Source organism: Callithrix jacchus, chromosome 1 (assembly GCF_049354715.1).
Source record: "Callithrix jacchus isolate 240 chromosome 1, calJac240_pri, whole genome shotgun sequence".
NCBI classification, from domain to species: domain Eukaryota; kingdom Metazoa; phylum Chordata; class Mammalia; order Primates; family Cebidae; genus Callithrix; species Callithrix jacchus.
Genome location: NC_133502.1, coordinates 24,460,108 through 24,475,461, shown reverse-complemented (window position 1 = coordinate 24,475,461; position 15,354 = coordinate 24,460,108). Strand labels below are relative to the sequence as shown.

At 37.3% G+C, this 15,354-nt stretch overlaps 1 protein-coding gene across 7 annotated transcripts in view; it reads right to left on the bottom strand.

Annotated features, from left to right (window-relative positions):
* MYO16 (myosin XVI) overlaps positions 1-15,354 on the bottom strand; it is a 773,187-nt gene that overhangs the window by 359,738 nt on the left and 398,095 nt on the right. For all 7 annotated transcript variants that reach the window (XM_054249238.2, XM_017970444.5, XM_078347436.1 and 4 more), the window contains exon 10: positions 9,676-9,826. In XM_054249238.2, the coding sequence (XP_054105213.2) occupies positions 9,676-9,826 (151 nt within the window). The remainder of the gene's footprint in view (positions 1-9,675; positions 9,827-15,354) is intronic.

Sequence of the window (15,354 nt, the reverse complement as noted above, 5' to 3'; positions counted from 1 at the left end):
GTTGACTCTTCTCATTCCCTACTGATAACTGAGTCGGCTCTGTACTGTTCGCTGTCCTCTGAAAGACAGGCAGTTGAACTACTCATATGTTTGTCGTGTTCCCTAAGCTAAAACAAAACTTCTCATGTTACCATTGTTGGCATGGTAAGGAAGAAATGTGTATGGAATTTAGATTCTGCATTTATTCAGGATGAGGCTACATTTTAAAAGTAGATTCTAGCTCTTTCTATTCTGCTCTATATTACTTTTAAGATCAAGGTAGCTATGAGATTAAAATCACTGTCATAAAGAAAAAATGCTTTCCTATTCAATTTAATATGCTGTGAAAGTTTAAAGACTGTGCAACATTTCAAATAAAAAAGATGAATTTGGATTCTTTAATTAAATGAAAATCCATTATTTTCAAATTAGAAATGGGCAACTTTAATTTGATGTACACAGAATATACTGAGGAAAGCAGACATTTGATGTAATAGAGTAGTAGTGTTTTTTAACGTCACACACAGAGGAGCAATGGAACAAGAATATTGGTATCAATGTGAGTTGTCTGATACTCCTAGTAAAGTTTTAATAATTGATATTTGTATTCATGTTTGTAGCCTATGTTTATATTTGCATTTTGTATTTGTATCTGGTATTATATATTATTAATAGTGCATACCATTGCTAAATAATTCAAACATAAATATTTCTGCTTATCAAGTAAGTATAGTATTAAAAATACTAAACGTTTTTAATAAAACTAAATTTAGGATTTTTTTTCTAACATTAGCAAACATTTCGCAAAATGTAATCTTTCCCGTGAATTCACAAAGTCAGTTTATTTTCTCCCCAGACTTTCTAAACCCAATACATTAATAATAGAAACACAGGCTGGTGTGGTGGATCACACCTGCAATCCCAGCACGGGGAGGCTAAGGCAGGTGGATTACTTGAGATCAGGAGTTTGAGACCAACGTGTCAAAACCTCACCTCTACTAAAAATACAAAAAAAGATTCGCTGGGCATGATGGCACACGCCTGTAATCCCAGCTACTCAGGAAGCCGAGGTACAAGAATTGCTTGAACCCAGGATGTGGAGGTTGCAGTGAGCCAAGATAGAGCCACTGCGCTTCAGCCTGGGTGACAGAGCAAGTCTCTGTCTCAGAAAAAAACAAAAAACCAAAACACCCCCCCCCCCCACACACACACACAATAATAGAAACACAAATTGAGTAGTAGGCCTGTTGAAAGGTCAGAGCATGGTTTGTTATGAATTCTAGTTAGAATGGTGGCATGGCAGTTTATGGCACTGGAGTTCAAACCATTTATATAAGCAGGAAACACAATATTCCAATACATGCATGTTTATTAAAAACTAATTTGTAAAATATTCTATTAGCTGGGCATGGCAATTTGCCCTGTAGTCCCAGCTACTCAGGAGGCTGGGCGAGAGGATCATTTGAGGCCCAGGGTTTGAGGCTGCAGTGAACCATGATAGTGCCACTATACTCCAGCCTGGGTGACAGGGCTAGGTCCTGTCTCAAAAAAGAAAAAACAATCTAGATCTCAGAAATATCCAGAACAAGCCTCTCCCCTTCCCCACCAAGATGCACAAATTCAAACACCCTGAGTTCATTATCTTATCTACTTTGCAGCATTTAAAGGAAAAACACTTCCAAATATCTTTCCTACAAAAACCCTATAAATTAACCTACAAAAAGCACATAATATAGTCTTACTAAAAGCAGTTATTCCATGTTGGGTTAGAGACATAGCTTTAAGGCGTTGATCTGTCAGAATTATCAACTTAAATCGTTCAAGAGTTGTATCCAAAAACTGGTGCTTTTTGTTGATAAAAATAGAAGTCATAACGTTCCAGCTATGCCAGTGTTTCCTGGGTTGTCAAAACAATTCTGAAATTGTTTGATATCAACTTTTTAACATTATACGCCGAGTTCCACTACGAGGAGTTTCATAGGCACAAAGCGCTACCTAGACTGACAGCTCAGAGAGAGGCATGAAAACAGAGGAAGTGGTGCTGCCTTTACCACAGCCCTCAGGCAAAGGAACTGCGGGTCTTGATCCCAGCAGTTTTTAATTCTGCATTCATCGGTCCTGCAAATTCAGGTAAATATCTTAGACAGTAATTTGAGCTTCCCCACTTTGAAGGTTAGAAAATGCAAGCTCATCTAACTCTAAAGTATCAATTATTTGTATTCAGCTGGGTGAACTGGAGTGTTTAAATCCCAGTCGTACATCTTCCTATCTGTGAGTTCTTGAATATTTTTCTTCCTTAACATCATGAAGCTGCTTTTCATTCTCCGTGTGATGAAAGACAGGATGTACTTCAGAGAGTGGTTGAGGGAATTAAATATACGAGGATAGTTTGGTCCTGCACCTCCTCTGCAGCTAAGTGTCCCTCATTAGTGCCCTTAGTAACATATCTAGGGGCCGTGGAGACCATGTAACTTCCTACCAGCTTCCCTTGGGGCTGGGGAGGCGCGCAGGTGAGTGTGGAACGCGCTGGGTCTGTCTGCGCTGTTCTCAGCAAAGACACTCGGCTTTCCTTGGCTTTAGGAGTCAGAGTTCTCGTTCACATATTTCTTTCTGAAGGTTCTTCTGCTGAATAGCATTATTTTTTGAACTTTGGCATTCATTGTTACAGCCCAACATTCTTAATGAATGGATGAAGAATGTGAGGCCCATAGAGGACATGTGCTTTTTCTAGGGTCACACAGCTGATAAATCAGAAGCAGAATCTGGCATGAAAACCACTGGGAAGCAGGAGGAATTCCAGTGGATAATGGATACATCTGATGACATCTATTCAATAATGTGCCGCATTTCCCTTCCTTATCTTCTTTGTTGGTCATTGTGGCAGAGGTTTAGCACAAAGAGGAACAAAGGAATGATACTGTGACCTCCTCTACACCGGGGAGAAGTTAGGACAGAAATAAGAAATTACAACTACAAAATGTACGTGAAGGGAAAAGCGTAACGCTTTGAAAAGAGAAAAACTTCACATTAGATGGTCCGAGGAGTCCTCCTTGAAGAGGTCACACTGAATTTGAAATTGCACATAATTTTAAAAGGCAGTCCTGTGGGATGTTGGGGGAGATGTCTCAGGAAGGACACGGTGAGGGCTGGATGGTGGGGAGGAGATGGGTGTGTGGGAGGCCCTGGAATCTGCCTGGTGTGGAGGAGGTGGGAGGAAGCGGCATCAGGGGGTACTGAAGGAGCTGGCAAAGGGTCCTGAGCCTGAGGAAGAGCTGCTTCATCCCAGGAATTAGTGAAAGTCACAGAGGGTAATGAACATGGGGACGGCAAGACCAGCCTCGCGGTGCTAAGGCACTCTGGCAGCTGGAGCAGAGAAAAAGGCAGGAGTGGTGAGAACAGTAGTAAGCTCTAGAAAAAGGGGGCCCCAGGAAGAGGCCAAAGAGGAGGAGGAACGGATTGGACATAGATTAATTTAAGAAAAAGAGGAGCTGCCATATGCAACTGTATGCAATGAAATTGCACTTGCTTTTCTTAACTAATTTAGACAAGACTGAGGCTTTCCTTATGAAGATGGACAACTTGACTGTGTTCCAGGATCACAGACTGCCTCTGGATCTAAAACAGTTGCCTTTGGATATAAAAGTAGTCTAGAAAATAAGTGCAATCAGGTAAGAATGCATGTTCTAGAGGTTAAATAAGGCCAAAGTCCTATGTAGAGAGACGCATAAAAGGGAACTTTCACCATCAATTTAGGAATGGATGTAAATATGTTTTCTTTCAATATCTTTGCAACATTTTTCCAAAGTATATGAACTTACACACACATATAGACAACTCCAAAAACTATCTATGCATGCATGTATGCCTATGTGTATGTACCAAAATAATCGACATGCATATTCATACATGTACATAATTGGATGTAGATCAATAATGATTGCAATAACTTTGAGCAATGCAAAAATAAGGCAAAACTCTCCAGCAAGTTAGCATACATCTTTAACTCCCAGAGGAATCAGAAAAAAGGAGGAAGATCAAGAGCAAGATGAGTATTTTCTTCAGGAGTTAATGATTTATGCTGGGATGAAAAGATCCTTCTTACAGTCACGATGCTAACAATCCAATGCAGATTTCTGTGTGCACATTTAGAAAAGGCATGAATAGTACTGACAGAAGTGCTGCATTCGTTCCAGCAGGCCCGGAGCCGCTATCACAGACACCGCATTGCTATTCCGGTGGGTTCTCGTCTTCAGCGGCACAGCTGTTACACGGGGCAGAGAAACTACTAGGCTGACAGTAAAAATGTGAATACTCCCTAGCCTGCTCATAGTTACACAGCGGGGCAGATCCAGTGTGAGCGCAGATCAAGGGCAGAGTTCCTTGCATTTTTCACATCCAGATTCCCAAATAATCCGAAAGGAAGCTTTGATAATCGATCTGAAGCAAGGTTATCAGAGGAGCACATTCTTTATAGATTTCAAAAGCACTGTGACAGCTGATAAGTAGAAAGCAAAATAACAAGTATGTTGTGAATGTTTTTATGTTGCAGTTGTAGGCTAAAAAGTGGGCACCACCAAGGTCTACCAAACAATCATAAGAGTAATTACCAGATAAGGACAAGAGATTAGCTATCCTCTCCAAAACTGACCATTATGGTTTTTATTCTATATATTTCTGAAAGGAGAGATCACACAAGACAGACATAATTTAGTATAGAAGACCAGGAAGAATTTAGGAGAAACACTTTGAGAAACATTTGGAGCTCCAAAGTGAATTTAAGTTTTGAAAGTTTTCTGAATTTGCTGATCCTTTGTCTCTACCGTGTGGACACTGTTTTGGGCACCGTGGGCTTTACCGTGTTGTCTCGTTTTGTTTGCTGGTTTGTGACTTCTCTCTGGGAGGTTAGTAGGACATGTCCACTGACCAGAAGCCCAACAGGCAACAGAGATGATCTGACAGGTGAGATCAGGGCAACAGTATTTGGAGGAAGGCAGTCTAGGAGCAAATAACCCGGCAAGCATAAGTAAAAAGAAAAGAGAAAATGTTTTAAAAAAGACTGTGCTGACTGGAATGACCAGGTCAGGAAAGGGTGATAAAGTGACATATACTTTACTTCGCTTCCCAGGGCCTCCACCCATGCCATGCCTAGACAGTCCTGTGTAGTTTTGCCCTCCTTTTGTTATTCTGCCGAGTGTTTCTTAAATAGTGAAGTCTACCAGGTGCTTTCTCTTTCCCTTTACTTGGCTGGGGATCTATGGTGTGCTGGTGTCTCTGTGGACTACAGGGAGAAAGTGATAGTCGATCCTAGAAACCTGCTGTGGTGCCCCCAATGGAGCACTGGAAACAAAATGAAAGAAACATTTCAGATTCCAGACAATTCATTTAACTTTTTTTTCGACAGGATCTCACTCTGCAGTCCGGGCTGGAGGGCAGTGATGACATCCTAGCTCACTGCAGCCTCCAACTTCTGAGCTCGAGCAATCCTCCCAACTCAGCCTCCTGCGTTGGTGGGACCACCAACCCTGTGCACCACCATACCCTGCTAATTTTTAAATATTTTGTAGAGATGGGGTTTTGCTATGTTGCCCAGGCTTGTCTTGAACTACTGGCCTCAAGCAGTCCTTGGCCTCCAGAAGTGTTGGGATCATAGGTATAAGCCACTGCTCTCAGACTGCTTAACTTTCTTGAGTTGAAGTTTGATCAGCTTGAAGCTCAGTTTGAAACTTGAGTTTAAGTTATGCAGTGAAAGTAGACAGTAACTTACAGTGACATTTTGAAGATTCAGATAATATAGCTGAAAGCATTTTTAAGCTTTGAAATGCTAACCAACATTTTATTTTGCATTATAATTTTCTAAAATATTCGACATTTACATTGAAAAGTATAAAGTCCTGTGGATGTATTGACTGGAACTACATGCATTTAGAGAAGATCCCTGCAAGGATTAGAAGATTTTATTGTTCCGGCAAGACTAGAGTATGTAATCAGTCAGTCTCACACAGTCAGTCGATACAGTAATCAAAATCAATAATACATCCATCTGACGGCATTTGTATAATGTTCTTCATAGTAACATATGGCCTCACCTACTGTCATCTTCATAACAACCGTAAAAGGCTGGTCCTATGTACCCAGTTTACAGATGAGGCTCAGTGAGGCTATGGAACTTCCACACAGCTCCTGAGTTGCAGACCTGAACCACAGCAAAGCTGCATTTCCCTGCCAGGCTTTCTCTCTACTCCAGGCTATCATGGCTTCACTAAATGGAATAAAGACTTGACCTGAATTTCAACCTTAAACCTAAGTTAACTAAAATGTCAGAAAGGAGAGAGGGAGGAAAGATGGGAAATTAGAAGTTAGGGAACCAAGAAAAGAACCAAAAAGACCCAGCAGTTAAGGGAGGGATGGGATGGGAGAGGAGAGGAAACCAGGAGGGAAAGAGAAGAGAAGGAAGTCTTGCACATTATAACTAATTTAAGAAACATTCTGTGTTCTCAGAGAAATTATAAAAACAAATGTTAATTTTAGTGGTTCTTGGAAATTAAAAAAAAGTTACAATGTTAAATCTAGGCTTTAATATTCATTTACAAAGTTATCACTTGATAAGACCTACACTTTGAAAATCTGGAGAGATGCTAAGTAGTTTTGATTTTAATTTTAAAAATGTTTCCACATGATGTATTTATTTCTAAAATGTTAATCAGAACTTTATAGCTTTGAAAAGTGTTTTGGAAAGCTTTCCTATGAAATATGAATATATAATCTTCTCAGTTTCTCATGCGAATCTTCCCTGGAGAGAACCGTCCAGCTAGCACCTTGTGGGCAAGAACATATGGGAACATGATGGATACAGTCTGCCATATTAGTGGGTGAATATTAGATCACACAGGAACAGAGAGCCTGGGTAGCAGCCTTTCCATCTTTAACAATACATAAGCAGAACATGGTTACCATTACTTTTTATGACTAGGATACAACTATAAAAAGTTGACATTAAAACAGAAAAGTTATCCCATGAAGAATACACTTGATATTCTTATGTTGTGAATGTCTAATGTTTGAAGGATGTTTTATGTCTTTTGGAAACATCTTATTAAATTGCCACTTAGAAGCAATCAATCTGCTGATGAGAAATTGCTTTGACTCCACAGAGGGAGAAATCTCAGTACCTTGACGAAAGGGTTGGCCTGGTTTGCTCTTCTTTAATTAAATAAATGATAGTCATACTTACTACTGTTAAACTCAAAAACCTAATTAATACAGCTTGAAAGCAAATTAGTAGAAAGGGACAATAATTTCACATATACACATTGACTACAAGTCACGCCATTATCAATAATTGCATTCAAAAGTGTGTGAATGTCAGTTACTTTGAACAGTAGGAAGTCAATTAGCCTGAGATTATTTACACATTTCTATAAATGAATTAAGACAAAATACTTCAAAACAATACCAGTAAAAGCAAAAACACATTTTAAAGTTATCTTTAATTTCTCTAAGAAATGTAATTAATAATATTAATATTCCCATTCTTAATAACAAATTAAAGTATGAGAAAAATAACTCCATAAGTTTAAAAACAGTGTTCAATTGTCCGTCACACTCAATCCCTTTACTCACATACCTATTCTAACAGTCATATGATGCAATATTTTAAACAATAAGTTATTGAAAAAATGAAATATTTTCCCTCCCAAAAGGAAACACACACACACACACACACACACACACACACACATATATATATGAAATATTATTTTGTTAAAGCTAAAGGTGAGCAGTAATGGGTTTATCTGTAACAAGAGAAAACACCTCATAAGACTTTATTCAAAGTCGCTGCCCATGAAAATAATTAGGAAACAGAAATCATTCTTGAGATTCAACTGTTGTAAAGTAACTCAGAAATTTGTTTCCTCACCACTCAACTGCAAACTAATTGAGTCTTAAATATCTGTATTGAAAACAAAAACTAAGCTTTTAAATTACTACATTTACAAGCACAGTGTTAAAATGTATGAGGGGGAGACGGTGTAAGACATAGTTAATCAAGTAATTTTTCCTCTAGTGCAGGAGACTAATTGCAGAATAGTATTAAATTATAACTGGAAATGGAAAGTTATGTCAGACATTAAAGTACACAAATTATATGGCCCAGAAACACTTGGAATGTTAACAGAAATTAATAGGATCCTTTAGAAAGTTAAGACATATTTTGCCAGGTGTGATGGCTCACACCTGTCATCCAAGCACTTTGGGAGGCTAAGATGGGAAGATCACCTGAGCCCAGGAAGTCAAGGTCAGCCTGGGCAACATAGTGAGAACCCCATCTTGATAAAAACCAAAAGAAAAAAGCTGGACATGGTGGCATACACCCTAGTCCCAGCTATCTGGAAGCTGAGGCAGGAGGATCCCTAGAGCCTGGGAGACTGAGCCTTGATGAGCCATGATTGTGACACTGCACTCCAGCTTCAATGACACGGTGATCTTCTGTTCCCAAAAATATATACATATTTTGTCTTAAAGTTTACCTAGCCTTTAATTTGTCTAGTACTGTGAACCAATTGTATTCTTCCAAATCTATATGTGGAAGCCCCAATCCCTAATGCAACTGTATTTGGAGATAGGGCCTATAAGGAAGTGATTTAGATTGAATGAAATCCTGAGGGTGGGATCCTGATCCTACAAGATTACTCCAGAGAGTGCCCTCTCCGTGTTCCTCTCTGCCTCTCCTTCCTTCCCATTCATGCTACCTCCTTCTGCCCACCGTGCAATGGTGGAAAGGTGTCCGGCACCTGCAGTCAGCCTGCACCATGACCTTGGACTCTCTGAATCCAGACACCTTCCTGACTGTGAGAAATCCATGTCTGTTGTTGAAGCCACCCAGACTGTGGCGTTAGTTATGGCAGCTTGAGCAGACAAATACACCTACTATAATTTAAAAATGTTTCAAATGTTTTGCTTACCTGTTTTAGTTACTTGAAATAACAAAAATTAATAAAATTAAAATTAAATTTTAAGAAGAGCTTTAGAACACCTGGCTAAAATGTCTGTAAAATATTAAAAATTAGATACACTGAAGAAAATTATTTTTTAAGATGGACGTTATTTTGCCACTTATAAAACAGAAATACACAAAAGTCATTTATTTCTGTGGCCATAATAAAAGAAAATACGGTAATTTCCATAACTCCAAGCTCATCCCTTTCTCCCCCCTCAAATGAAAAATTATCTCCCGTAACTTGAGTACCAGAGCAGGGCACACATGTACACACAGATTATGCACAGATACACACACAAGGCATGACCATAGCTATTTTTAAGAATAAATGATTCAGTGACTGGTTTGCCCTTCTTGTTTGTAAAACATCTGGATCATTGAAATAAACCAAAAATCACAGAATACATAAAAGTAAAAATAATGACAAATGATTCAGCTGGAAATATTTAAGAAGTAATACACTGGCTGAGCTTACATCCCTGTTATATAAGTCAAAACCAAAATTCAAATTGTTGTAAAGAACAGTAGCATTTACCTTTGTGGATCAGTTTATGAAAACTGCAAGCAAAATATTAATCTATGCATTAAGCAGTCTTTGAATGGAAATTAGTATACATTTGTTTTTGAAATATGTTGGATTTTAATACATTACTTGATATGAAAAAGTACTAGTAGGCACACAGTGAGGGCATAATTACCTGCTCGGGTTTGGTGGAACCACTCATCGTGGGGTTTTCAGGGGTGCTGTCCTGAGACTGCTGATTACACAGACCTTTTGTGGCATCTTTGAACATAGTGTCTTTTTCCAACAAACTGTCTTGCTTGGCGATTGGTAACACCAGGGGATTGCTACAAGAAAAAAGGCAGTGCTGCAATTAGTATCTTTCTAATGTTTCATCAGGTGAAAACTGTCAGTACAGGATAGCTGGACTCTAAATGCTGATTTTATTTAGATAAGAAATACTTCTTAGAAGCTACAGGAAATAAACTGAGAAATCTGCAAACCTTTTGAAATTAGTTCCAGACTTTATTCGATTTTACCTTTAAAGGAAAAAATATATATGTATTTGAACCCCAGAAGAAAATGTTTACAAATGTATATCTGACTATAATAGATGAATCAATATGCAATTTAAGAGCTGGGATTGAAATGCAGGGCTGAACTAGGCAAGATTCAACATTTAAATGCAAAAATGGATTGCAAACTACCTAATAAAGGCATAATTGTATAATTAGTTTAAAAATTACTCATATAAAATTTAAAGTATAAAATCATGGGCAAAATTTCAAGTTTTCAATGGAATAATATGAGAATTTAAAAAATAATATCTCTAAGGACTACAATATTACAAGCAGAGTAACTTTTGTTAATTCTATACAGCTCAAAGGAGGCCAAAAATAAATGATACTTAATTTTTTATTCTTCTATTGACTTTTTGCCAAATACAGCCATTATTTTATAATGTTCATTAAAAACAAATAGAAAATAAATGTTAAATTTGCATTGTATCACTTTAAGATTTAAAAATGTGTCTCCTGAATTGTTAGCATATACACAGAAATGCATGTGTATTTAATCAAGTGAAATCTATATAAACATAAGTATTTCATGTAGTCTACCATAGTCACTGAGATTCTAATTAGAGCTAATTTTTTGTTTCTTTTAAACTTCTATTTATTAAGGTCCAGTTTACATCCAGCAAAATTCACCCTTTGTTGTTTAGTTCAATGAGATTTAATTTTGCATAAGAAAAATAACCAGCAATGTACAGAACACTTTATCATTTCCAAGAGACCCTTTGTGCCCCTTGGAGTCAGTTATGATTAGGTATGTTAGTGGCTTCTCACACTGTGATTCTAATTTGAATTATATTTTCTTATTTTAAAATCCTTATTAAATAAAAATGGAATATATTTAAGCTGTATAATGTGGTAATTCGATATACATTTTGTAAAGGCTACTACAGTTCTCTTAATTAATATATCACATTCGATCTCCAAAACTTGCTCACCTTATGACTTAGAGTGTGTGCTCTGTGACTGACACTGCCCCTTGTGCACACTCTCCAATGCCTGGCAGACACTGTTCTACTCTCTGCTTCTGTGATTTTCAGGTTTTTAGATCCACACAAAAGCAAGATCACGTGCTATTTGTCTGTCTGTGTCTGGCTTACTTCACTTGGCCTAATGTCTTCCACATTCATCCGCTGCAAATGACAGGATTTCCCTTTTTTGTAGCTGAATGATATTCTGTACATATGCACCATGATTTCTTTATCCATTCATCTGTTCATGGGCTTTGTTTCCATATCATCACTATCGTGAATAATGCTGAAATGAACATGGGATGGCACATATTTCTTTGAAATCCTGATTTCATTTCTTATGAATAAAATTTCCAGAATTGCAATGCTGGATCATACGGTAGTTCTATTTTTTAATTTTTTGAGCAAACTCTGTACTTGCTTCTGTAGTGGCTACCCACTTCGCATCCTCATGAACACTGTTCATGGGGTTCCTTTTCTTCTCACCCTCACCAACACTGCTTATCTCTTGTCTTTTTGATAATCATCATCCTTACAGGTGTGAGGTAGCATCTTATTGTGCTTTGAATTTGAATTCTCCGATGACTACTGATGTTGAATACCTTTTCATATACCTGTTGGACAAAATTATGTATGTTCTTTGGGAAAATGTCTATTCAGTTTCTTTGCTCATTTTAAAAACTTTGGGATTGTTTTTATAGTCAGCTGTGTGAGTTCATTACATATTTAGCCCTCATCATACATATTTGCACATACATATGCACATACGTATATATACCTAAGTATATGGTTCACAATTATTTCCTCACATTAAACATGTTGCTCATTTCACTGTTATCTTTGCTGTGTAGAGGCCTTTTAGTCTGATGTAACTGACTTATTTTTACTTATTTTTTCTTTTGTCATCTGTGCTTTTTGTTGTCTGGTGTCATATCCATAAAACTCACTGCCACAAGTTATTGAGGAGCTTTTTTCTTTTTTTCAGGAAGTTTATGGTTTTAAATTTTATATTTAAGTCTTTCATCCATTTTGTCTTAATTTTTCTACATGGTGTAAGACAAGGGTGCAGTTTCATTCTTTTGTATGTGAATATCCAGTTTTCACAGTAACAATTACTGAAGTAACTTTTTTTCCTCACTGCATCTTGGTTTAAAGATCAATAGACAACAGATGCTTGGGTTTATTTCTGTGTTTTCCACTCTGTTCCACTGGTCTATGTGTCTGTTTTATTGCCAGTATCATACTATTTTGATTACTATAGCTTCATAATATAATTTTAAATTGAGAAATGTGATACCTCCAACTTTGCTCCTTCTGAAATAAATAGCGTTTGCTATTTAGAGTTTTTTGTAGTTCCATACAAAATTTCTTTTCTTTGGTACAGTGTGGGCTCAAATCTTTTGACTATTTGTATTGGTTTCTTTGTTTTCAGATTACTGAGTTTATATATTCCATATCCAAATCATTTATCAGATATGCTCTTGGCAAATATTCTTTCCCACTCAGCATTTTTGTACTTTTGTTTGCATAACTGTGTTTCAAAAAAAAAAATTCTCTTATGGTTTCTGTTTCTTATAACTTATCTAAATTCTTTTCCTAACCCAATGTCACCAAAAATATCTCTTGGGTTTTCTTCTAGAAATTGTACAATTTTAAGCTTTACACTTTGGTATATGACCCATTGTGACTTGCTTTTTATATATAGTGCTACATATGAGTTGAAGTACATTCTCATATGGATGTCCAAAGATTTCAGCATTTTTTTTTTCCAAACATGAGTTTCCCTTCCAATAAGCGGGACATCTTTGTTAAAAATCAATTGACTATATCTGTGGGTGTCCATTTTGGGACTCTCCATTGTGTTTCATTGATATAATCATTCATTCTTAAATCAACACTACACCGTCTGATTCATGTATCTTCTCAATAAGCCTTGAAACCAGTCATGTGAGTGATCCAACTTTGTTTTCACTTTGAAAATTATTTGGCAATTAGAGATTTTTAGCATTTTCATATACATTTTGAATCTCTTTGTGAATTTTTATAAAAATACTTGCTGTGATTTTGATTAGCATTGTATTCAATTGATAAATCAGTTTGGTGAGAATTGAAATACTTCACAATGTAACTTGTGTCATCCATGAAAACAAGTGTTTTATTTTGATCTTTCTCGATTTTCCTTATCAATATGTTTTAGCTTTCAGAATTAAAATCTTCCAAATAATTTTTAGTTTTATTCTGTTTTATGCTTTTATAAATGTATTTTAAAACTCCAAGGCTGAGTGTAGAAGGATTGCTTAAGTCTAGGAGATTGAGACCAGCCTGGGCAACACACTGAGTCCCATCTCTATGAAAAGTAAAAATTATCTAGCTGTGGTGGTGCACACCTATAGTCCCAGCTACTCAGGAGGCTGAGGCAGAAGGATCACTCTGAACCATGAGGTTGAGCCTGCAGAGCTGTGATTTCATCACTACACTCAAGCCTGGGTGACAGAGTGAGACCTGGTCTCAAAAAATAACTGAATAAATGCAAATAAAATTCCAATTTCCATTTATTAAATTTTAGTATATAAAAACACAAATGATTTTGTATATTAACCTTGACACAGCAAGAACAGAGTAAACTGAAGAGTTGCTTTCAGTAACCACCACAGTCTCACCATTTTGCAGCCCACCGCTATGCCCTCCCTTCCAACTGAACTTTAGAACCTAGGAAAGCATGAATTAAAAAAGAGTCTAGCAAATAGGCCAGGCCTGATGGAAAGGGAGGAATATTAAGAAATACGTTTACAGAAATGCAAGGTCAGTTTCCCTTCCTTTGAACTCTGTATGATAATGTTTTATAGTATTTTAGCCAATGAAAATACTTTTAAGTAGGTGAGGGGATGGGGAGTAATACATTAATATGAGGTAGCATGGTATAGTACAGATGTATGGGCATGCATTTTCAAGTCAGTCAAAGTACCATGTTTGATGTCTGGTGAATTATGTAGTCATTCTGGAAAACCAAATTGCAAAGGGACTATAGCAAAGGACTCCTAACATAATGTACATAAAGGGATTAGCACCATGACTATGGCCATCAGCAGGCAATAAAATCAGCTGCTGTTTGTATGTATCTAGAACTGTCAAGCTTCTGAGATTTCACCCTACCTGGAATCTAACAAGTTAGCTTGTTACTATTTCATGGTTAGTTGCAGAAGACAAGAGTTCTGGAGCAGAGATAAAAGACCTTATTGCTTATGGAAGACACAGAGCTTCATGTTTCTATCAGTTCTCCTTTATCATTTGTCCCATGTAGTGGGGAGGGGAAAGTAGGAAGAAAGCAACACAGTTGGATCTTAATGGATGTCAACACTGGAGAAAGTGCTGTTGCAGGAAAGAAAGCCAGCTAGATATCAAGTATTTTTGAGCGAGCAACACACATTGCATCAAGGACCAAATAAGTCAGTCCCCTCCTTTGGGGAATGAATGATTACTCAGTTGCCTATATCACTATCTACATATGCCTTGCAGTCTGACAAACTGAGCAAGAATGTGAAGGATGCTCAGGGACTAAGGTAGATGGTCCTTCTCAATAGTATAGTTATTAATTGGAAAAGTTTACTAAGAAAAGGGAAGGCTTATAATGCTCATAAAAATTTCATAGCCAGATCTGCTTGATTCTGCTGTGATATGAATATTTGTCCCCAGTGAGGCAGTAGTGAGAGGTGGAACCTTTAGCAGGTGATTGGGTAATGAAGCCTCTGCCCCCATGAATAAGTTAATCCATTCAGGGATTAATAGATTATTGGGTTAATGGATTAATGACTTATCATGAGGGTGGGACTGGTGGTTTTATAAAAAGAGGAAGACAGACCTGAGCTAGCACTCTCAGCCCCTCATCATGAGATCTGCTGTGCCACCTCGGGACACTGCAGAAAGTCCCCTCAGAAATAAGGTGCACACAAGATGTCATCCCTCAACCTTGGACTCCCTAGACTCCAGAACCATAAGAAATACCTTTCATTTCTTATAAATTATCCAGTTTTAGGTATCCTGTTATAGGCAACAAAAAATGAACTAAGACAAATACCATCAACTGATAAAATATTACTTCCAAAGAGAACTTCTTTCTTACACAAGCACCATTGGGACAATGCCTGTCTGCTGAAACTTCATTCATCATTTAAAGAGTTCCTAAGAATTTGTTCTGTGCTTCTTTGAAATAAAACACCTTCACATATTTTGAAATAGTTGTCATGATTTCCACATATATGTTTTTTGAGACAGAGTCTCACTCTGTCACCAGGATTGAGTGCACTGGTGTGATCTTGGCTTACTGCAACCTCT